Source organism: Brachyistius frenatus, unplaced genomic scaffold, assembly GCF_029030835.1.
Source record: "Brachyistius frenatus isolate BFR_SWC_R1_liver_20210118 unplaced genomic scaffold, ASM2903083v1 Contig_67, whole genome shotgun sequence".
Lineage (NCBI taxonomy): Eukaryota > Metazoa > Chordata > Actinopteri > Embiotocidae > Brachyistius > Brachyistius frenatus.
Window position 1 is genome coordinate 418,093 of NW_027210666.1, and position 24,777 is coordinate 442,869.

Sequence of the window (24,777 nt, forward strand, 5' to 3'; positions counted from 1 at the left end):
ACCACCTCATTTCTCCAGCCCTCCCTCCTCTCCAACTCTCACTGTGCGTAATTCAATCATCCCAAGGAGATGGATATCCGTCCCCTAGGAGCGCTTACGCTCTCCATTTCCTAAAGCGCTTGATCAGATTAATTGATTGCCCCCCTCCCCTCATCTCTGCGCCCCCTCTGAAGCCGGCGTGGTGGCGGAGGGTGTGCGGAAATCTGGTTTGCATTGATATTTTTATAAAATGGCTTTTTTCCTCCTGCCCCCAGACAGGCCCTCTGTAAAAGGACAAAGGGGAATAGATAAAGTACATGAGCCCGGAGAAGGCGGGGTGATTGGCGACATGGAAGGATGGAAGCCCGCAGAAACAGACAGGCGGGATTTATAAAGAGGACAAAACAACAACCTGGAGCGTACAGGAGACACAGAGCTGAACAGGAGATCAAGGGACAAGATAAAGCGGACAGACGATCAATGAAATGAAATAAACAAAACTGTTTAGGGAGCAAGAATACATGTGAGGTGAGTGTGTCTGTGCATGCATCTGTGCGCGATGGCGTTTGGCTGCAAGCCTGCAGAGCACAGCAGAGGGTAGAGATGGGAGAGTCAAACCGAACCCCACCGGGAACACAGGAAGACCTCAACTCATCCATTATAACTGAGAGTCAAGCGGCTGCCATGTCTCCTGATTGCTGAGTCCCTGTGGAGCTCTCTCTCTCTCTCTCTCTCTCTCTCTCTCTCTCTCTCTCTCTCTCTCTCTCTCTCTCTCTCTCTTTTTGGCACTGGGGATCGCAGTAGATTACAGTGCTGTTCCAGGCCTTTGGCTTCCACGTCATGGCAGGGGCCAAATACAAGCACAAACCATACACGCACTCATGCACACAAGCACACAAATACACACAGACAGGGATAGGAACTCACTCGAGCCTCTCTTATCTACTTGCCGCACATGTTCCCCATACGTGTAAAGCTTTTACCTGAGCGCCCCATTACAGCTGAGGCTTTTACCTCTCGAGAGCCAAATTACCTTTCAGATACAACCTTCCCTTTTTCTACTTGCCCTTGACATTCAGTTCACTTGCATTTCCCCTGTACGTATAGACTCAAACTTCTACAGCCACATATACACAAACCTAGCAAGCGAGCACGCAGACACACACACATAATCCCAAAGTTGTGTGTCCAACGGCTCCGAATTGCTTCATCGTTTACACCTTACACCTATCTTCTACCGCGTCTAATGTTTGACAGAACACAGCTCAGGCAGGATCACACTATCAACACAGGGTGGAGGATGTTCTTCTAAGTGGCAAAGAATTCCATATTAACAATAACAGGTAAGGCTCCTTACTTTTGTTTTTTAAAGACAGGCACAGACGAGTCCATTCAATAGTGGAATATTCATGCAACAAGCCTCCGCTCTCTAGTCCCACAGAATAATTTAAAATTGATGTTTTCTTTTCCTGCAATTATTCATGTGCTTAAAAAAAAAAAAAAAAAAAAAACAGTTTTGCAGCATTTGTGATTTAATTAAAGAATCGGTTAGTATCTGCTGAAGAATTAACACCACAGTCTATAGTTAGAAAGTTCTCAGCAAGACTGCTGAATTTGCCACACTGCCTGCCCAGCATGAGGAGTTTTATTTATTGAGTGGCTCTTAAGGCCGTGACACATCTGGGGCATTTTTTTTTTTCGTGCAGTTAAATCGCACGGCAATATATTTTTCACACAAAACACACATTTTATGTGGCGAAAAAGTGTTGTTTTATTTGAACTTTTTTAGCGAGGAAAATAGAGAAAAACAAATTTCAGCTGTTGTTGGACCAGATAAAACTAACGCATGAGTGACTGTTGGCCTCACATTTCACATCCATGAAGTAGAAGTTACAAAATTTCAAAAACACGCTTTGTTTCTGCTCAATGTGTACATAAGTGTTATAACATCGAAGTTTGTGGCTGCATATTTAATATCGCTCATCAAACAGTCAAGCTTTACAGAGGTGAAAATCAGATCCAAATCTCCAGTGGTAAGTATATTCAGGGTATGTTCAGTACTCCAAGCACTGTGAGTGCGGGTGTAATAATGAAAAGTGATGCCATCAAGAAAGTTGGCCAAAATAAACATATGATTCTTAAAATTAAAAGAAAACTCCAAGTGCAAAATATATGATAAGAAACAAAGATAAAATACTTCTGTCATGAAACTTAACTGGATGTTTATGACAAGCAATCACGACACAAACCAGAGCAAACGTGGGATAAATGATTGTTTCATTTCGGCCCTACACATGTAGCAAAACCAGAGTAGCACCTTCCACGGCTACCCAAATGACATTTGGAAAACAAAATATTTCCCCAGCGAGTTACGACAAAACGGATTATCCACCAGAATATTAACTCATGCAACTGCCTACAGCCCATTGCTGGGCTGCTGCAGTGGAAGAGGAGAAATGTTAATATCATTTGGCTGATAATTCATTGGGAGGCAGAAACACATGCTGCTCTCCCTGCTGCTTAGAGGGTGTATAACGATGTGAGTGGAAGGAGGAAACGAGCTGTGCACCTGTACGGAGGAGATGCTGATATTGATTGACTTGTTTAGCTGCATATGAGGGCCTGTTTGTCTTTTTTCATGGTCAGTTTGAGAAGTGAGTTGCATGTACAAGCAGCATCTTTGCAGAGGGAAACCTGAACTCCTGACCTGAATACGCATGCTCATCAACAGACAGTCAAACTGACACACACACACACACACACACACACACACGCACACACACACACACGCACGCACACACGCACGCACACACACACACACACACACACACACGCGCGCGCGCGCGCATCCGCTCTGTGCACTTGAGTACACAGCCCACAAACTAAATCAACACAGAATTTATTTTTCTTTCCGAAAGACTCCCTCTTTCTGACTTCCCCCAGACTTTTTATTTGCTAGGGGGCTGAGCTCTCAGACTGGGATTGATCCTGAGCTGCCGTCTTGAACCTGTGCCCCGAGGGCAGCTCAGTGCAAACACACGCAGCAGCCCCTCTCCACTTACTCCGATCACAGTTACGCTTTCTGTTACACTGTATCCACATATAAGACTACACAACAGATGCACGCAGCAAATGCCGACCATTTTCTACCTGGCCTGCTTTCAACAAACAGAAGGCTGGCTAATACCAGTCATATAGGAAAAACACATCTCATCCATGAAGAGATACTGCTCTATAAAAATTTTAAAAAAAACACTCCACAAACAGTTGTTCACAGTCAAAGTGCAAACCCTAAGAGCCACAATTTGAGTGATAAACTCTTCTTTTGCAGAGGATTCCCTAAATGATAAGTCTGTTTATAAGTATTAGGGGGGAATCAATAAGCATAACAGCAGCGCTGGATATGACAGCAACAATTTCATACACCACATCCCATTTTCTGAGTGCTTTTTCATCGGCAGAGCACAAAAGAAATCCATTATTTTTTGCAAACGCAAAGATTCATTTGAACATTTGACATAAATAATTCATACAAAGAGAGATGCTTTTACAGTGTTTTCACCTGAAGACAGACAGCTAACTAGCGAGAAAGCTCACTCACTCACCCACCCACCTTTCCTTCTCCCTTTGAAGTAGGGAAAAACGGAGGAAAGGGGCATAATTTGCTTGATTCATTTATCATTGCTTACTATGAATAAATGCCATTAAGAGTTGTTGCTGCATGCCAGTTGTGAAGTTTTAGAATAGCTTGCAGCAGAGTGGGAACTGAAATAAAGGAACGCAGTGATTAGAAAAATGCATCCATCCCACACACGCTGTACCAGTCAGGAGCCTAATGGCTCTGTGGGGCGTTGACGCACACACATTCAGTACACACACAAATACATATACAATTATTCTCTGTGTTTTGCTGCAACTGCCCTGAGTTCCTACAGAGTTTGTGATTGATAGGTTGTGTGACTGGCGCTGTGAGACTTGTGAGCCCTTCAAGTCAGCTAATCTACACTGCCTCCTACAGGATAACAGCCCACACTGGACCCGGGGATGTGAGAAAGTGTCATTATCACCTTAGCCGAGTCGATAATGATGACGATAAATGGTGTTTGCATAGCTCTTATCAACTCTTCATATTCAAACATCACATCCTCTTGACAGCAAGAATGATCCCAGAAGAACAGGAGACTGTACAAAAACTACTGTGTCTCAGAGTTGTGTGTGATTGTGAATGAAAATGACCTGGGTGCTTCCTTTTTTTCATTGCCAGGTTGATGTTTTGTTTTTTTCTTTGCAAGATTATAATTAGGTCCCTTTAGCTTTGGCTTTTCTCCCGAAGATTATTCAGTGTTATTGCGAGTACCTACCTCATCCTCATTCTGACATTGTTCAGCATTCCCTGATGACACATCTGGCACCCATGCCTTTTTGTCAACAGACTGTGAAAACCACCAGCACCCCTACCTTCCATGAAAGGCTGCCTTTGTAGTCGTGTTTCAGAGCAATCGGGAGCTCTCCACGCTGATAGCACTTGCGAAAGGTGGTTGGTTTGGGGGAGCGCTCCTTAAAAGCCCCTGCAGATAGGGGAGCCACCACCTGTTCAGGCACAGAGGAGAAAATGGTAATTAAGAGAAAGAAGCAAAACAGACAAAATAAACAGAATGAGACAAGCACAGCAAGAGAGAGTGTTGTTTTATGAAATCCGAATTGACTGTGTTTTCTCGTACAAGAATAGAATCACTCCCACTGCCTTTTCTTTAAAGTAATTCGGGGAGACACATGTGCCTGCTCTCCTGCTCCTCTAAGGAAGGCAAAACACAGATAGTGTGCTGTAGTGTCTGTGTGTGTGTGTGTGTGTGTGTGTGTGTGTGTGTGTGTGTGTGTGTGTGTGTGTGTGTGTGTGTGTGTGTGTGTGTGTGTGTGTGTGTGTGTGTGTGTGTGTGTGTGTGTGTGTGTGTTGGCCCTGTAGCCAGAGGCACTGCCAGAGGCATTGTTAGGATCATCTTTTCTCTGCCTCCATATTGGATATGTGCTATTACTGTGCAACTGAAATCCAATGGAACTCCTATCACATCAGTTAAAGTGTCTGCTGCTATTGTTGTGGGAGCCATTGATGGTGGTAACCTTAGAATAGATGAAGGTAAATGCAACGCACTAGACATGACAACATTTTACGGGGGCCCTGAAAAAGGCCATTTACCCAAAGGTAGCTGCAAAGAAACACTCCACCAACGAAGTGACCCAAACTTTTCAAACAACATCCATCAGTGAGATTTTTCAAGCAGAAGCCACTCATATACTTGAAGAATTTGGATTTGCTTAATTTAAAATATTAGAGCTTTGCAACTGCACGTTGTAGAGGACCAATGACAGAACGCTACAGCCAGTCTTTTCCCTCTCTACGTCACGTGTGTGCATTCGCTGCCATCTGTGTCCACATGACTGGCAGATGTGTCGCTGTCATTAATCCTCAGATTACCACCCATTGAGAAACAGAATTTTGCCACAGCAGCTCACAAGCAGAGCAGAGTGGGACGCGGATCTGTTATCTTTGGCAGGACTGCCTAAGATTGATGTCCAACTTGAAAGATCTTAAAGGCTGTTACTACAACGTTACTGAATAGTAGTTTAGTTTTCTTATGTTGCATCATTCAATGCTGTTGCCTGTTTGCTACATAATTCAAAACAATCCAGACATTAAAAAAAGTTTACAATCACAAACGTCTCACAGTAAAAACCGTCACAAAGGAATGATGTAACGTGGATCAAAGTTTCAGCTACATGTGCGATGTGATGCCGCGGGTGCCAGAGAGAGAAGAAAAGAGGAGAAACTCTTATAAGGGACCTTGAGTGAGTGTCTCCGAGCACTCGCTGCACTTAAACGGCCCTAATGCACCGTGGGATTGCAGCGGAGTAATTTCAACTGAATCCTTTTGGAGCATTTGTTTACCATGGCAGGGAATACTGAATAATATTATGCTGAATTAATAGGCACAGGTTTGTATACCTGCAGGAGAAAAAGACTACCCAAACAAAATGTCTGTGACTAACAAGGCATGTAAAACACAAGAAAAGGCACTTTGCAGTATCGCCGACTGTCCTAGTCTAAAGAAAATCCATCACAACAAACATGTATGCCTATTATGATCCTTTAAGGCATGTCTTTTATTTTCAGTCTAATTTCAGTGGCAATGGCGTGTTTAATCACGTGCAGTCACAACAAAATGTTGTACCTGTTGCTTTGTGAACCCCAGTGCACTTCTGAAAGGAGAGATTGCTCCCAGTTTCCTTTTATTAGACTCAATCAATGAATCTATAATTGCTTGAATTATTTTAACTTCATTAATAGTAACGTGTCAGCTCGCCTCATTAGAATCCTGTTTCTGTCTTGTCACATCAAGTAGAAGTTAATGCAAGATTGTAATTGTTGTGTCATTTAGTCTCTGAAATACATATCACTATTATCTGTTCGTCTTCCCTATTTTTTCAGTGTGTCTCATGCCCTTCAGTGCAGGAATTGTTTTGCAGCCGTAGCTATGGAAATAGCAAGCTGTAAAGCTTGCAAGATCAGTGCTGCTTCAGCCTGTAGGAGTGACAAAGCCCTCATATCCAGGTAGCTGGGTGAGCCAAGCTGCACAGGGAGGGCTAAAAATAGCTCATACTGGGGCAGCGAGGAGAGAATGAACCCAGACTGCATTGACTGGCTGAGCAGCTTTTATGGTCAGGAATGATGACGCTGCAGTCAAGTCAGTCGCCTGTGTTCATAGATGAAGTGTTGGGAGCTGCACAGCCATCTCCCTGTTTTCTCACCAATTATCATCTCTGGCAGGCGATACACACTTCAACATTCATCTACACACATGCACAATGACATATTCTGCCGTGGCTCTGCACACAGTACAAAAGACAAACACAGAAGCCCCCTTTCCTTCTGTTGCTGATATAAGCTGCCATTCCGAGCAGCGGAAGAGCATTGTTGGGACATTGTCACCTACTGGGTTCCTGCTGCCATTTCAATGGTCCTGTTCTGCCATTCACGGCATTCAGATCTAAAGCACCTGAGAGACTGCCGAGAAAAAAAAAAACACTTTGAGAAAACAGTGAGGGGAAAAAAAACCACTTTGCCTTAGAACAGCTTAACAAAACCTGTTTAGTCTGTTTTGTGGCGTTCAGAGAAGCTATATGAAGCATGGATTTGTGATAACTCAATTTAAACTGGCGCAAAAACCTGCTGCTGACTCTGGTCTGCTGTTATGCCAATACATGTGTCTTTAATGATGGTAACTATGTCAGATTAAGCAATCAAAGTGCTGTAAATTCTTGCTGGCAACAATACAGGTATGACACAGACCAATCATCTTACACTGTTGTGCATGAGTTCCTGTTTCGTCGGGGAGGAGGGTCAAGAGGTTGTCAATCAATTACCACACAGGTACTATGTGTGATGCACTGTCATCCTATTGGTCGACGTCATGTAACCCGTCGTTTGATGTCAAACTAGGCAGGTAAAAATTAAAAAAAAGGTTCCGACGTGCTCGACTTTTTGTCAGGGTGTCACACTACAAGGTCCATTCGTCATTCACGACATTCATATTCAGGCCCGGGAAAATTTGTATTCGGGAAATTTGTTGGCAATTGTGTCAAAATCAGGCTGAATTCTGGTAGCTGGATCCTGACATTAGCTAACACATCCCCTCATTTTTAGGTCTACTTGTCTCCCAAACACATTCTATCCTTTTATGCTTCACCTGTCTTCCCCACTCTGTCTGCATTTGTTGATATGAGTGGCCAAAAAGATGATTTTGTTGTTATATTGAATGGTAGGAACAGCTCTACCCAGCGTTACGCAGTATCTCTCTGAGTAATCCAAAAGTCATCCCTGTCCTAAAACACTGGCATAAACACAAAACGGAAGCAGCCTATAACACAGACCTACACAAGCAGATAACATCCTGCACCTCGGTGGAGGCCGTAAAGAGAGTCGGTGAGACGACAGACAAAGAACAGAAAGAGAGAGGTGGTGTAAGGCAATAAGTGTGCTTTGTGTGCCCCTGGTGCACATATCAGGGAGTCATAACAAGGCAGTACTGGTCAGATGAGCTCCAGGCTGTCATTTCTCTCCTTCGTCCTGACTCTGCCTCCAGATTTGTTTCCTCCCTAATGCTGTTGTCCGCTCCAACTAGATCCACTGTAAACCTGGTTGCTGCAAGACCCACAGAGGCACAAAACGTGCACTCATTGCACACTTGTGCGCTCGCTCACACACCACACATGCCGAGCTCCCCGTGGGCAAGCCCCTGCAGAGGTGATTGAACACCGGCAGGGCCTTGTGCTGCTGTCATTTATAAAGGTGTCACCATGAGAAAAAGAGATGCTCCCTCTAACCTTATTAGTATGGCACTTCCATGGCTCTCCTGCCTGGTGTTGACACACAGACTGGGGTGGGGTAGTCGAGAGGCGGAGATGCAAAGAGAGGCCGAGCTAAAATAAAGGTGGAGCGGGAGATAGCCAGAGAAACCGACACATGAAGGAGCTGGAAAAGAATTAAAATGATGGAGAACTGAGAGGAATTCAAGAGATGGAAATGGAGGCGGGCGATGGAAGAATAGTGGATATGATAGGAGGAGGGAGACGGGGAGACAATAGGTGTGGCTCATCAATTCTGAGGGTGAGTGGGCTGCTGCACCGTGTAGGTGATCCATCACTGTCCCTGGGCCTTCAGCTTCAGCACTCCCTCATCTCTCCATCTCTTTGCCTTTATACCACCGCCCTAAAACACCTTTGAATACCCCTGATAGATGTCTGGCGAAGGTCTGTCAATTCATTGCCAACCCCGTCACCGCCGTCACCGCCGTCACCGCCGTGCTTCTTGAAATGAGGCCCCTCGTTAATCTCCCTTTTCATTTTCTATCCCTGTCCTATCGTCTGTCAGGGCAGGAATGCATTTTGTTGCCTTGCATTTGTTGGGGGACAAGGGTGCCACTGCACATGGGTGCATTGCATCACCTGTTTACTGAGGCAGCAAAGGAGCCAGGCGCCCGCTTGCTCGCCCCCCCCCCCTCTCTCTCTCTCTCGCTGCATTTCACTGCTGTTCTTGGTTGAGAAGTTATTGAAATCTAGCGCCATACAGAAGGCTGCCTTTCCTGAGTGGGGGTGGGGGTGGGGGCTGAGTCACAGTGGATGGAATAGAAAGGCCGAGGCTCCCCTGATAAGGTCAGCTCGCACATCGCTGCTGCAGGCAATGAAATTAGCTCTCTTTATTTACAGGGCATTTTCTGTTGCCGTCTCCCAGCCAGCTTCCTGCCCGCCGGTCACAGGGGATACAAAGCTGGGCTTTAGATGTATGTTTTGTTCTGAAAATGCATTTCAATGAACAAGAAACAGACAAAATAATGGAGCCATTTAGGCTGCTAGGGAATCACTGCTGTACGGTCATGTCCGAACAATCATTCAACAGGATATTTTTGCTTACTCATTCCCTCTGCAGGGCAAAACACAGACTGGTGGGAGGCTGATTTCTTTCACAAGAGTAAATCGGCAATATTTGTGAAGCACTCCATTAATTTCTCATGACCAAACAGCGAGAAGTGTCTGCGAGTGAGTTTCATGAGGTGCAGAAATTAGCCGTGCTGCGAGAGACAAGGTTGGATGAGAAAAATGAGTAAAGAGCTCTCGCTGGACAGGAAAACTACAAGCTGATGAAAGGTAACAGAGTCTTTTGTTCAGAGCTCACAGGACCATAGAGGTGTGCTTTACAATTGTCACCGTGTCACAGGCTTCTGCATCAACTGTATCGCGCGCACAGGCACAAGGGCAGGGATGTTTGTAATGAAAAATGACGACACCGCTAGGCAAAGAAGACACTACATACTTGGTGTCACTACAAAGACACACGGATGAAACAGGTGACAGGATGAAACAGGTGACAGCCAGCTACGATTGAGCTGTGCGCAAGAGGGATAACTTTAAAGAGGAACTTCAAAAAGCCGCATCAAGCATTGAAGAGCACCCCACTGTTTTCTGTCTCCTCTAGTTTAACCCCATCACTTAAAAGAACAGCATAGACACAGGGAGACTTTAACGGGATGTGAAAGAAAGAGTTTGAGGTAGGAGTGTGAAGGGGAGGAGTATAAATGAAAGGGGAGCTGTGTGAGCGAGGGGAGAAAAAAAAAAAAAAAAAAAAAAGAGAGAGAGAGAGAGAGAGAGAGCAAGACAGAAGGAGGGAGAGGGAGGCAGCGAGAATGCCCTGAGCATTTTCCATCTTCTCTGTGTGGCCCACTTATCAGCCAGGCAGCAGGGCAGCCTTGTGCTTACAGAGCCCTATTGGCTGATTCATATCACCAAACCACAGTTGAGATGGCGGCACACAGTGAATCAGCCTGCACGGCAGAGGCAGAAAATATTAGCTCTTACTACTTGTTGTGTGAATAGGAAGCCACATGCACCGAGCCCAGGAGGCTAAAGTTAACAAAGAGAAATGAACGTTGCTTCACTCGTAAGTCAAAACTAAAAACCCAAGATGCACTTTCAATGCGACTGAAACGAACCATCCGAACGCACGCACGTACGCAGAACATCACACGTGCGAAGGTTGCGTGAAACCCATGTCTTCTGTCATGCATCCGTGCTCCTTTTGAGCAAAACGATCTAATCTAATAATCACTGCACATGAAGTATTCAACTAACTACCCACGCACACACAGATACCCACACACAAAGAGACTCACTCATGCTGTCAACTCGGGCTCAACAAATGCCATCAAACTTCAAAAACCCTCACCGTCAACAAAGCCGAAGAGAGGCACATCATCACCTATCATCTTTGAGATGAGGTGGATGGACAGTCTGCTCTGTGCTTTGCACTCAAATGACTGTAGTTGTGGTAAAGTTCCACACAGAACTTCTGCATGTTTCTCCTTTTTCTGCATCTAATCTCACAGCGGCACATGTTTGTTACTTGGACCCTGGTTGTAACACATTCTTCTTCACCTTTAGATGCTTAAAAAGGTTGGCAAACAGCTTTTAGGCGCGTTACTGCCACCTTCCTGTGGCACCAAGTAGTTACTACCAGGCGACAGTAAAAAAAATAACAGAAGATCTATTTTTCAAAACGAGATGATAGTCACAAAAATGATTTGATTATTTTATGATTAGATGACTATTCAAAAATGTTAACATCATAACCCATCTCTAATAATAGGCAATAAAAAAGTCCTTCTTTGGCACCATTTTGAAGTTTTACAATTTGATTCCCCACCTTGTTAGGTTAGGTTAGGTTAGGTAGTTACTTTATTAATCCCCGAGGGGAAATTTTTTAGTTTGTTTAGTTGTTTCCCACAATGCAATGCAGTAAACAGCCAAAAGATAAACTATTATTGCAGCAGCAGGTCAATTTAAGAAATTTGTAGAGATCATTTACGAATGCAGGCATATGAGCGTGTATACGTCTGTGTTAGACATCTACTATACAAGCACACTGTCTAGTCCTGGCTGTTAATGAGAATGGAGCACTGATCCAAAGCTGTGTGTTTACAGCTGCAATCACCTGAAGGTAATAAAACCACTGCGCGATGCCATGAAATTAATGAGACACACAAAGGAAACTTACATCCCTGATCTGCTGCAACTGCCACTTCTGCGGCCGCGCTTTCAACACCTCCCATTTTTATTCACCAAATAACTAGCTTCTCATCAATAAACATCCTCATAACTACATTTAATTGATGACTGGCTAAACAGCAGCTCATAGGATAGAAATATTTCTGAAGTCAGTAACAACACTTTTTGTTATAGGTTATGCTCAGAATAGCTGCATGACTCATCCAAACCTAAGTTTGTTCTGCAGGTAGTAAGGAGACAGCCAACTAAGCAGATAAGGAGGCAGTCGTAAAAAAATAAACAGGCAGACGGGGAGATGCTGAGATGGGCAAGACGGCTAGAACCAGGCGAGGAGGTGAGTAGATAGTCAGGGACACAGGTGAGCAAACGCTTTAGTGAGGAAGCAGCATGGGAGCTTTGGGACATTTGATTTGGCAGCAAGAGCCCCCGAGCCCGAGACGGACAGACCCAGAGCAGCGGGAGGCCATTGATTTCGCCGAGGGCAGACAGCCAGCCATGAAGACGAGAGAGGAGGTAGCAGGTCAGTCTGCAGCCTCACCACACCCCACCCCACAGCACAGCACAGCACAGCACAGCACAGCACAGCACAGCACAGCACAGCACAGCACAGCACAGCACAGCACAGCACCCCACCCCACACCACACCCCACACCACACCCCACCACACCCCACCCCACCCCACACCACACCACACCACACACCACACCGCGGCCACATACACACCACGCTCCCCAGTGTCACAGGTATAGCCCGGCGCTGACAGATCCCGGAGGAGTGGAGGGAGGCATGGGGAGATAAGCAGCCTGCACATGGCAAGAGATACAGGTTCTGCCTCTGATACGAGAATATTGTTTAACAGTGAAGAACATTATCTAGGTGATTAGTATGTATTGCAAAATGAACCCCAGGCCCTTGGTCTTATCACACGCCCACTGTGACTTTCTATTCCTGGAAATCAGTCTCGTCAGTTAAAAAATGATGCTGGAGGTTTGCTTACAGAGACGCCACGCAGAGACCAAAAGCCTGGCGTGGTCTGAAATGTGACCTTTACATAAATTAAACAGAGGGGGAAGCACACTGAAGGCTACATCACAGCTAGTAGATACCCCAGACACAGAGCATGCCTAAATCAGCTGCACACATCTAGCCCCCAAAAAAAAGCACATATCTACCCCCACTCTACTTCCTTTACTTACATGAATAAAACAAAACTTGCTTCTTCATCTAAGATTTGTTTAGAGTCCCAGCAGAGGAAACAGCGAGTGGTATTTATGGAACAGAGGTCTATTGTGACCTCTTGCAAGGATAATAGTCTGAATGATAGTCCAACCCTTTGAGAGACAAAGAAAAAAAAAAAATTGCTCCGTGGATGCCTTAAAAACAGGCATCTTCTCCGACGCGTCACTCTCACACTGCACTTGCTGCAGCAGACAGCGAGGCGACACATAGCTGAGCTACAGGAGGTGCATAACACATGCAAACCTGTAACAAACAGCACAAACAAACAAATATAAAGATGATAAAGCAAAGTAATAACCAAAAAGCACGTTGTACCAGCAGCCCCCTGGCTTTTGAGCTGACTGTACAAAAGTCACTTCAGTATTAATCTCCTACCGTACGATCCATTTATCTATCCCTCCATCTATTCAATCACTCCTCCCACTTCTCCACCTCTTGCCCCGCATTGCAGGTTGCTGATGCTCTGACAGTGAAACAGGTGTCTTGGCTATTAGCATGAGTATTTCTGCGCCACCTCCGCTATCCCACACCTCTGATGACAGGCATAAATCAAGGTGGTGTGAATGAGAAATTGCAAATCAAGGGTTTGCTACAATAGCAGCCAGTGTGCCTTCAGTCTCATTGTCAGAGACAAGTGATGTGTCTTATAGTCAGTACAAAAGATCTAAAAGACTGACCACATCAAAGCAATTCTTAAAAAAAGATTATATTACTGTTGATTATTTAGGCAAGAGTTTAAAATGATCTCCCAAGTTCAGTCTGAACTGCAAAATGCCTTTTATCTTTAGTCATAAAAAAAAAAAACATCAAAAACTCTGACTAAAAAAGAAGTGTGCTTGTCATCCTGCCCCTGCTGAATCATATTCGCTCACCAATATCGTCCCTGTCTGCTCACTCTTACTCTCATAAAAAGGCTGCTTTCTATGAGTCTCCTTGGCTTGAATTTTTATGTCTTCTCAGAGGAATATTGTCAAGGTAATATGATGATGACCCTTAAGACTCCTCATTAAATCACTCAGTATCAGAGCATCAACTAAATGTCTGAAGCGTTGACATAAAAATACAGCCAAGACAGTGCGGATGACCTCAAAAAAGTGCCGGGGAGTTGCTTTTATCCGTTTCAACCAAAGGTCTTTGTGACAATCTCTCACATTAGCACATCAGCATCCAAGTCACAACCTCATTCAGACAGACAGACAGACAGTCCAAACAAAGTCAGTTAGATTCAACAACACTAAAGAGATGGGTGTCAGAGTGGCAGATGGAAAGTTGAGCATCTGTCACCATTTGGCTGAAATCAAAGGGAGATGAGCTCCTTCAAAGGACAGGCAAAGCCGCGTCTGAGGCCAGACATGCTCTGGTGTGCGCCGCAGATAAGGGCCAAGAGGTTATATTGCTTTTTCTTCTGTCTTTCCTTTTGTTCTCCTCTGTCTTAGGGGAGCAGAGTGGAGAGAAGAAGATCAAAATACAGAGACAAAAGTCGAAGGGAGAGAAAGGAAGAGAGAGACGGAGCGGGAGACGGAGAGAGACAAAATGAGTCATGAACAGGTTGCCTGTCGTCCTCTGCTACAGCGCGCCGTGTTGATCAAACAGTCGTTAGTCGAATTTCCTTGGTGTTTCCGGACGACGAGCATAATGAGCAGAGGTGGCTGGAGCAGAGGGGTGCCGGGCCGTGATGTGGATCGTTTCTGACAGCATCGGAGTACTTTTGCCTTCCAGCCCTTCCCATTTCCCTGCCTTCTCCAGCTTGCCGCAGCAGAGCTGTTGCCTCCAGCGTGCCTTCAACTGGGAGCACTTTGACTCAGCTGGATGCGAGGCATGAGCTAAACAGCACAGTAATCCTCAATGGAATTTTGAAGGGAACATACACACTACTTCTAATCTCATAGGGTTTGCAGGTTCACTTTCTTGGCACTGGGTGAATAACACCGCAGCCCTGGAGCACCATCCATGAAGCTGGCTGCTTTGAGTTTTAAACTGCTTTCAGCGTACTACAGCGTCTCACAGATGCTATTTTGCTCTGCGCTACCATCAGTCTTCTCTTTAAAGAAATATCTTAATAAGATTTCTGACAGAAAGATCATTTACATTGCAACATATTTTCTAACATCATTACAAGCTTGCAACTGTAATGTATTACTAATGCATGGTCTTCCTTCAGGGATTCCAGATATGCAGCCCATTTTGGTCTCAGTGCTGGTCAGCAAAATTCAAAAGTTCAGGCCACTGTTATTGCACTGATGGTGATTTTCAAAGATTTTCAAAGCAGGTGGTGGCAAAACAAAGGCCACCATTTGGCATTATTGGATTGGAACAACTGTGTTTGTCAGATACATTGATTTTTCTGCTCCTGGTTCCCATTATGTTGATGTAGGCAGTATACGAGCTGCCACATATGACCCTGCAGTCAAGTGCATAACACAGACCTAACACTTCAGATTAGAGCACTAAGAAGGGCCCGTTCTCCTCTAACAAGGACAAGTCAAAGTGATGGGGGATAATGATGGAGGGTGGGTGAACAAACGGCTAATGTCCTTTCAGTTTAACGCAGTCTCGTGTAAGTTTGTGAGCACTTGTGAGAGGTACAGTATATTCTCATGAGGACGCAGACAGCATAATAATGTGGCACACAATGTAATGCAAACTTTTGATGAAAATTGACTTAACTTGGATGTTCAATTGCAAATACCGTTCCAAAAGGGGTCAGCTTAAAAGCCAATTTGAAGCATTTGTCAGCTGTGAGAAATCTGCCTGTCAGCAGTTTAATTTTGAGTTCTAAATAGTTTATGATGAAGAGGGACATCGTGACAAACTACAGACAAATTGAAATTGGCTCAAATGAGATTAAAAGTGATCACAAATTGAAACTTACCAAAATGTATGGAGTCAACAACACAGAACACAACAAATGCTACTGAGCTGTCAAAAACCGAAACGGCCTGATTTTTGTTACATCAAGCCATCACTTTGCTGTCTGTAAAAGTAGGATAAAAGCTGACAACCTATTAAGCAAAGCGGTGATTTAATAGTAGTTCCAGGCCAATTACAGGGGATTTAATGTCTAAAGAGCAAATAACCCACATCAACCACAGTCTGCATGTGTGTGTGTGTTTATGTTTGCTATAGCAACATCAAAGTATGTCTTTAAATTAATCTGTGCTCTTAATATAAGTGAAATCAAGCACATAATTCAGCCAATGGCCCGCGCTCTTGCTATCGATACAAGAAGGACACAGCTCATAGAAAAGGCATGGGTCTGGATGTCCTCTGTGGTGGTTATCACATGACATGGGGCTAATTAACTCTAGAGCAGAAAATAGAGGCCCTGCAAGGAGCAATAAACATTCTCTATTAAAAGCCGTCTAATTAGAATGCAAGCTACAAGGGTTTGAAGGAGAACATAACAAACACAGAGGCCAGTGTAATTGTCAACCAAGCGCTGAGGAAAGCAAACATAATAGATATAATCAGCTGAGTACTTCCTATAAGGTCATGATAGAACGTTGTGGAAATACTTCTCCAAATCTGACTGAAGATTCCAGATGGTGTTTTCCTGAACCCCCGAAAAGGTCACAGACATTTCAGCAGTCATGCACTTCAGATGGCAGGCTATCAATTAGAGCCTAACCTATCTGTTGATACCTGGTGAGAAGAACATAAAGCAAAAGACTACTTTGTACAAGTTCTGCGAAATACGTTCTTAGGTGAAATACAGATTTTCACTGTAACTTAACCACGTTCTGGCCGTAGACGTAGCTTCTGGGTCTGAAAAAGGGGGCTGATATCGAAGTGCCTTAGGGTGCGATACCACCGAGTGGTCGGCTCCAAAAGGCCTCCGGCTCCATAGACTCCCATTCAACTTCTCTCATGAAATACAAAGTCAATAAATATTTTTCCAAAAGTCATTTTGGTGTCGTTAGCAAAAGTCCCTCTTTCTGATTAGTTTTCTGGAGGTCCATCTGACAATAATCCTACCAATAATTTAAAAAAAAATAGGCCTAAAAGAGTGGCAGAGTGTCTTCGGGGACTTGTCCATTTGATGGACAGGCCCGTGATGCAGTGAGGTTTCCGCTATAGATGGGTGGGACGTAGTATCTTCGGGTTTCCAATCTGATCAAGTCAGATCCACCCATCATTTCCTCCAGCTCATCCAAATATGGTGACTTCTGGCTCCAAACCGCGAACTGGCATATGGCGACGGCCAATATCCAAAATCGAGGCTTCATAACGGCCGTTCAAAAAGCAATGGATGACGTCACTGTTGGTTGCCGCTTGGTCGAGTCGTCAGTCTGCAAAACATCAAGCATGTCACCTCTTTCAACAGCCAATCAGGTTGTAGCAAAGTCAGCTCATCGTGTTAGTTAGTGACAGTTTAGTTACAAACTGTCAGGATCACCTCAACAAGTTATTTGAGGAACGGCCGTGTCTGTATGATACAAATCTCTCTTTTTTTATGCCACTTCATCACTACGAAAATGCAACTGTTGTAAGTAACTCTTTATTACTATCCTCATTCATATTTGAAGATGCTGCAAATTATATCCAGCCACAAAAAGCCTGAAAAACCAGCCGAAGACTCATTGCTATTGAGATGCTACACTCGCTTTGGTGGCAAAGTTTCAAATTGTCATTCCACAGACAGACTTCACTTCTCTTTTATGATCACTTTTAATTATCAGCGTTCCGTGGATATAAAACACATCTTTACACAATGTTTAAAAATATGCTTTTATCTGGGTCAGTCATATTTTTCCACAGTTTGTTTTGGTGTAGGGCGCAAAGCAGCTAAAGTCAACAAAGTAAAAAGTTCAAGGAAAATTGGAAGACTTCCAAGTCAGCCACTGCTCCGTCCATTCAAGGCCTTTAGGTCCCGTGGTTGATCGATAGTAATGGAAAAGCCAGCAGGCCTCTAGAGCCTATTGCCGATTTAACCTGTTTTACCATGACTCAATTCTTCCTCAAATAACTTAGGTGTTTACTGGGATGGACTGCAGGCTTCTGGTGCTGATAAGATGAGCGTGCCGGAGCAGAGGGAATGCAGAAAAATATTGTGTGCGAGAGTGTGTGCCTACAAGCACCACTGGTTTAGAAAACATTTCCATGAGGCAGGCGAGCAGACAGGTGAGGGAATCTGCAGCATGCCATCCGACAATTTGCCCTGACTTCCACAGGCAAGCCACAACACCGACACAAAACAACCCAGCCAGCTTCATGGCCAATTTATGTATCACGCTGGGCACATTATGAGTCCCTGTGTCAGGTAAATATGTTTGGAGTGATGGGGAGGAAGGATTTTGACAGCAAGTAAAAATAATAAATAGACAGATTCATCTCCATAAAAGCTTTCAAGGATTCAATCTTGGCCAACAACTGCCTGCTATCCATTAAACTGACAATGGTCTTATTTTTATCTCACACTATTCTTGCTGTGTTCATGTTCTGTTTGTTATGATTAGTCCACCCTGTGGTGTTTTTCAGTGGATCCGAGAAAGGATTTAATTATCTTAAATCAAGCTTTAACTAATACACACAAGGCTATTAGACAAACTTTGAAATCTGGATTAATTCTAAACTAAATCAAATTTAAGACGACACTTTAGCTTTAAATTATATTTCAATTTAAAGTGAGATTACATTTAATCAGGTCGCACTGAAATTGTAGACTCATTTAAAGCCTAATCAAGGATCAATTCTAAACTGTCACTTGTTTAATTTGTTCAGATAGATTCATTTATTAAGATGGCACTCAGGGGTTAGAGCGTCAAAGGCAAATAGCTGAGACGTGAATCAACACATCGCTGGCACAATCTTAACAAAGCATGCTTCTGAACTACCCACAAAGCAAAAGTACTACAATTAAATCAAAATGCCTCCATGCTCTGTTACCTCTTATTATGCTGTCATTATTATTTAATTGATTTGCTTTAGGATTTATTGTGGAAATAAAGTAATTGTTTAGGAGCTCATTGTTTCTCTGTGTGAATGTGTTCATCTCCAGAGTCGTGGCCCCCTGAATGAAACTTCTGCAGTGAAAGGGAGAGAAAGAGGTAAAGACTGAGAGGGAGGCAGCATGAGAAGCCGAGACATCTGCTCAGGTATATAATGATGATGCTGCGGGGGAGGAAAAGAATAAGGTATGGAGGTCACGTTTGCCAGCACGGAGTCTCCATCTGTCCCCTGAGGTTAGTGGGGTGAGCCAGGGATGACGGTGGGGCCGGAGGGAGGTGGTGGGTGGGTGGGGGGTGGGGGGGGTGGATTGTCCGGAGGGTTGCACCGGACTTGGGGACACTGTTTGCCAGCTCAAATTTTTATCCCAGAGGCCAAGCAAACAGTACATGGGGGTGTGATTGTTATTAAGGTCTCAGCAATCTGCAGACCCTTGTAACACAGCACAGTTGAGGTCGGTGTAGTTTGGATCGATTTGCCCTCTAAGGTGAACTGCACACCACAGCATCATGAAGTGGATCATTTCCATGCCCTTGCATTTTTCGTCCATCGCAGAATACCATCAGGCAGATGTCTGATCGGTCCAAATTATTTTGCCAAATAACAACAACCCCAAACATAAGGCGTCATAAACAACTATCTTTGGAGACAAAGAAGTCCAGCAATAGATGGCATGGCCTCCACAGAGCCCTGATGTCCACATCATGGACTCAGGCTGGGGTTACGCAAAGAGGCAGAAGCAAGAGAGAACAATCTACCGACCAAGTACTCCAAAAAAAACTGCAGGTAAATTGGTGCTGCATTAAAGGCAGGTGTATTTTTTTTTCTCTTCATCATATTTTATATTGCATTAACAGATGAAATCAAAATATCGATGCCATTATTCTTAAAGCATCCTCACTTTGCTTTTAGTGATTTAAACTTCTGCACAGTGCTGAGCTGTAACAGCAGTGGAGGACAAAGGAGAATGAAACCCATAAGATTTTCTTTCTTTCTTTCTTTCTTTCTTTCTTTCTTTCTTTCTTTCTTTCTTTCTTTCTTTCTTTCTTTCTTGTCTTTTCCTTAAAAGAGCACTTCCTTGGAGAAAGGGCTTCATGACTCAAGACTTTGGAACTATAATCACAGAAGGTTGTTGTTAAAGCATAAAAGCATGTACATCATAAGAGGAAACATTACAGGATGTGCTACGAAAAACGTCTCACAAATTAAAGGCAACAAATCAATTCTAGAACATGATGATGATCTAAGGTCAGATATTACACATCTTCAAGATTTTATAAATCGATATCCTATCTAAAAGACCGATCTCAAGTGAGCTCAATAGTTATTGACCAAATGTTTTTCGGAGTTTAAGCAGAGACATGGAATAAGTGTCTGTGCACGTCTAAATAAATTTGACAACAATCAAAGACTTTGCCATACTGTCAATAGAGTGATTGTAATCCCTGCTATATCTTTAGTTGTGTGGGTTTTTTCACTTATGACTAACTGCATTTCATTTCAGTCTCTCAGCGGTCTAATATCGCGCATGCATGCATTTTGATGGGATGAAGCCATCATCGGTTTTTGTTAAGCCCAGTTCACACCACAGATTCGTGGCGAGATGATTTGATGATTTGGTAATGAAACAGCACTTATTTTTTTTTATTTTTTTTTACATTTTCAAAAAAAGATAGGGTTGTAAATTTCGAGCCGGCATTCGGTGCATCACCAGAATACTCAGGGGGGTTATGCAAATTCATGCCCTGAACTTGAGACAGAAGATCCGTTTTGTCAATTTCTCTGTTGTTGTTTTTTGCACCGTTGTGAAGTGGTTAGCACTGTCACCTGAAAGTGAGGAGGTTCTGGGTTCAATCCCGGCCTGGAGCCTTTCTGTGTGACAATGTCATCCATGTCACTCCATGTCACTCCGCTTAACTCATAAACATACAGATTTTCTTCTCTTTTATCTTTGTTGACTACCATGTTCACATATACTAAGTATTCATGTCCATCTGTGTCACAACACTATGCAGGTGTTTGAACTGTCTCCCAAGATTTCATTTTTTTGTCACCTGACTGGAATAACCCTCTGACACAGAAAATAACAGCTTTGTTCACATCTCTGTATGAAACACAAGGTGACGACCTCCAACCAGAATATAAAGTGTATCTTTCTTCTCTGTAAATGCTTGACGATGAATCACTGGGGGGTGGGGGGCGAGGAGTGGGCGGGCGGTAGAGTTTCGAGGGTCCGAGCTATTGATTCAATTTCCATGACCACAAATACTTTAAAGTATAATAAGCCAATGCTTCAAGTCCCTATACTTTTTCAAGGCTTGAAATGGGCTTGTCGTTACATACAAATCACAGCTCTCCGTGGAAGCTGCCCCCTCTGGAGTGATATGTCAGTGACCACAGGGGAGGAAAAAAAAACAGAGGGCAGCAGACACAAGCAAACCTCTGAAAAATGTAATGTTTTTTGTTGAGGATTTAGCCAGTGCTACGGCAGCGTGCGAGTATCATTCATGTTCAAGACACAGCAGATCCTTCAGGGAGATGGTGAATATTAAAGTGTTTCGCAGGAGCCTCGCTCATGAAAGCTCTTGACAGGAGATTTGTTTATGACCTTCAAAAAAAGGAGGCGGGAGTCAATGATAGCTCTGACTGACTCTTTTGCATCTCAAGGCAGTCCCTGCTACAGAAAAAAAAAAGGCAGCTGCAGTTTCAATTTCAAGTATTTACTGTTGTCATCAGAACTGTGCAGTTCTTCCACTTCTATTCAGCACGAGTCCAATTCTTTTAAGTGCAGCGTGAATGTAACAAGGCGCTAGCTGCCTTAAAAAAAAACAAAGACCTAGTTAAATTGTTTGCATCAAAGCACCCGAGCTCGGACAGCCAACATTTTGGAAATATAGAAAATATAGAAGTGAGAGCCTGGGAACTGCTGACAGAAATTATTCAACTGACACTCAAAGTCATTCATTAAGTTATCGCTGACCCGTTGTTGACTCAACTTCTGATGCAGCGCTCTCATTTCACCACAAACCAACTCAAAGCTGTCAACATAAAAAGCATCAAAACAAAACAGAAATCAAAATATACAGTATACTTGAAACTCCCTGAATAAATAGAACTTCTTACTACATCCCTGACAAAAGACAGTGACGTGTTGTCAAGCCTGCCTCTAAGTCTAGATACTGAAAAAGTAAAAGTGTCTTATACTGAGAGCCACATGCTTTTATTTCACACCCTTAAAGAAATAAATTCTAATGAAGAGCTTGGTGTTGTCTCGAAAGAATGTGAAGGATAATTGCCTGAGAGATCAGGCGAGTAAGAGCAAAAGAATCCCTCAAACTGTCAGTTTAAGCTAAATGTCAGCAATATGCTGCCTGTGACATGCTTTGTTCCTCACCAGCCGCTGCTGCCTCGCCAAGTGATGACTAAAAGCATGAAAGAGTATGAGACATCCCAGACTATGTTGATTATATACAGCAAGATTTGGCATCCCTCTATAACAAAGCGAAGGACAGAAGAAGTAACCCCCTCACATGAACTGTAAGTGTTTCTGATGAGCAACTTTAACTGAGCTTGCCTGTGAATAACTGTTAAATTTCACGTAAGGCTGAGAATCATGTGACTTATTATAAGTAATTGGCTGCAAACAGTGAAAACACAGGCCTAACCTCACCCGAGATGATTTGTCTTTTTTTTCTGTGCTTCTGCCACAACTCCCGGGCAGCCACACTTCCGTCACAGACACAGAGGATCGATCACACCCACAGCTCATCGTTATACTCATGCAGTGGACCCTCATCCAGAAGTAAATAGTTAATGATGCTCTTTGTCTGGCAGGTAGGCCAAGGCCTTGACTCCCAATAAGATAGTTAGAGAGCGGCCTGAGAACTCTATCGTTCCAACTAAGGGACGTGGCACTTTTATTCTTCCATAATCATGCTTCACTCTGGAGACTTTCTTGGCTGAGCTGTTGCAACTGTTATTAATCTTCTGTGCACAGGCAATTTCTCTAACATTTGACAATTTAAGCTCAATTTAACCAATATGACTCTGACACTACTGCAGTAGGATTCTGCATCTCTCGAGATCAGAGCAAAGCATAACATAACTGCTCCTCACATGAACGGAAACGCCAGATTTTCAGATGACAAAAGGTGAACAACATCAAGGCAAGGCAAGTTTAATTGTATAATGCATTTCAACAACAAGGCCATTCAAAGTGCTTCACACAAAACCATTAAAAGCGTTCAAACATAAGGCAAAACTCAACCGAATCTGCTGATGAAAACACTGTAAATTATTCTTGTGAAATGAGTCAAAGTTGTACAGTACAATATCAGTAATAGAAAAGGACGACAAGGAGCAATGAAAAAGCGCAGCACGGTGATGTGCACGGAGGAAGGGGAAGCTATAATCTTCCTGAGTGAGTATTTCAAGTTATGTTGCTTGATCAAAATCAGCACCTGGGTTACGCGGGTATTTTTGAGCATTTACTATTTCACCATAGACATGAGCAGATAGCATACATCCAATTTTGTGTCCAACTTGAGAAATAGGCCACAGAGACCCTTGAAATGCTTCACAACGCACGAGTTTCTCACCCACAACAACACAGTCAGATCTCCCCACCACCCAACTCGGCAGATTTGGCTCCCTGCGACTTTTTTTTTTTCTGTCCCTCAATAATTTGACACAAAATGTGATGTGCACTCTCCACTCCAAGTTCAGATGCATGTTGAGAACACAATTGTGCAGTCTTGGAACTTTTTAATTGCCCCTCATATAACTAACACAGGTTAGAGTGTTTAAAAAGTGTGTCTACACATTTTATTTTTATACAATCTTACCCAAGCGCTGATAAGCTCAAGTTTATGCATGCTAACGAAAGGATGCCAGTAAAATGTGCTGCTGGGAGGCCTGTTTTTTCAGCATCTTATAGTCTATCACCTTAGCTGTTCCCACAGTCTATCTATCCTATCTGCCAGAGCATAGCAGGATGCATGTAACCTACATTTTTCATGGCCTTTGGCGGCAAACATCAACTAAAGGAAAAGCCTGTTTTATACATTATCCTGTTTTCACAAGATTACTTTTAAAGCTGCTGGTCATACACAATTTGCCCATTCCACAATTTTGTGAGTACACTAAACAATGGATAACCATGGCAACAAAATTAGACACACATCTTTCTCTAATACATTTAGGGATAGAATGCAGGAACAGAAGACCAACCCAGATACAATTAAATAAGATTTCTGACCATCCATTTTTTTGGGCCAGACAAAAGCTAGTTTTACTGACCAATCAATAGGGTCCATGGAGTCAATAAAGACTAATGTGCGCTGCTATAGAACCTTTTACACATTCCTGATTCATCTTCATTTGCAGTAAATGAGAGGAGAGGAAGACTGTCTTTGGAAATTAGTCAACTCCTTCAATACAGTTTAACTACACTGGACTGAAGCTCCAAGATAGGAACTTCTCTGCAAGGGAATGAAGATCTAGGATGCTTCAGGTTTGACCCAAAGTAAAACAAAAGGTGCATGAGTCCAAAAATAATGGCAGTTTCTTAGGAACATATAAAGTCTTTGGTAGTTCAGCAAACCAAAGAAAAACTCTCAGATTGAAAAAAAAAAAAAAAAGATATATTCCGAAGATATGTGCCGGATACGACACCATCCCCAGATTTCATGTGTTGCAATGCCCCTCGAGCAGAAAATGAAAACTTCTCATGAATAAAAAGAGATAAATCCAAGTCAGACAGTCCTAATGAATGCTCGCATTGATGTTAAACTTGACTCACCACAGCGTTCTTCAAGGTGGACTTAATGGAGAATGGCTCTGCTTTTAGGTCCAACTTGATCGACATTTCCCCGGGTCCTGCCTTTAGAGCGGATGCGACGAACCCAGTTGAAATCGTGGAGGAATCAAAAGGAAAGGATTACTTGAAGCGGCAAATAAGAATAAGAGGCCCCTGTAGATAATTTAACGTCTACATTAAAG

At 43.4% G+C, this 24,777-nt stretch overlaps 1 protein-coding gene across 4 annotated transcripts in view; it reads right to left on the bottom strand.

Moving 5' to 3' along the window:
- Window positions 1-24,777, bottom strand: part of pacrg (PARK2 co-regulated) — a 196,045-nt gene that overhangs the window by 107,177 nt on the left and 64,091 nt on the right. For all 4 annotated transcript variants that reach the window (XM_069707108.1, XM_069707106.1, XM_069707107.1 and 1 more), the window contains 2 exons: window positions 24,578-24,658; window positions 4,438-4,569 (listed from right to left, as the gene is read on the bottom strand). In XM_069707108.1, the coding sequence (XP_069563209.1) occupies window positions 4,438-4,569; window positions 24,578-24,643 (198 nt within the window). In that variant the 5' untranslated portion in view covers window positions 24,644-24,658. The remainder of the gene's footprint in view (window positions 1-4,437; window positions 4,570-24,577; window positions 24,659-24,777) is intronic.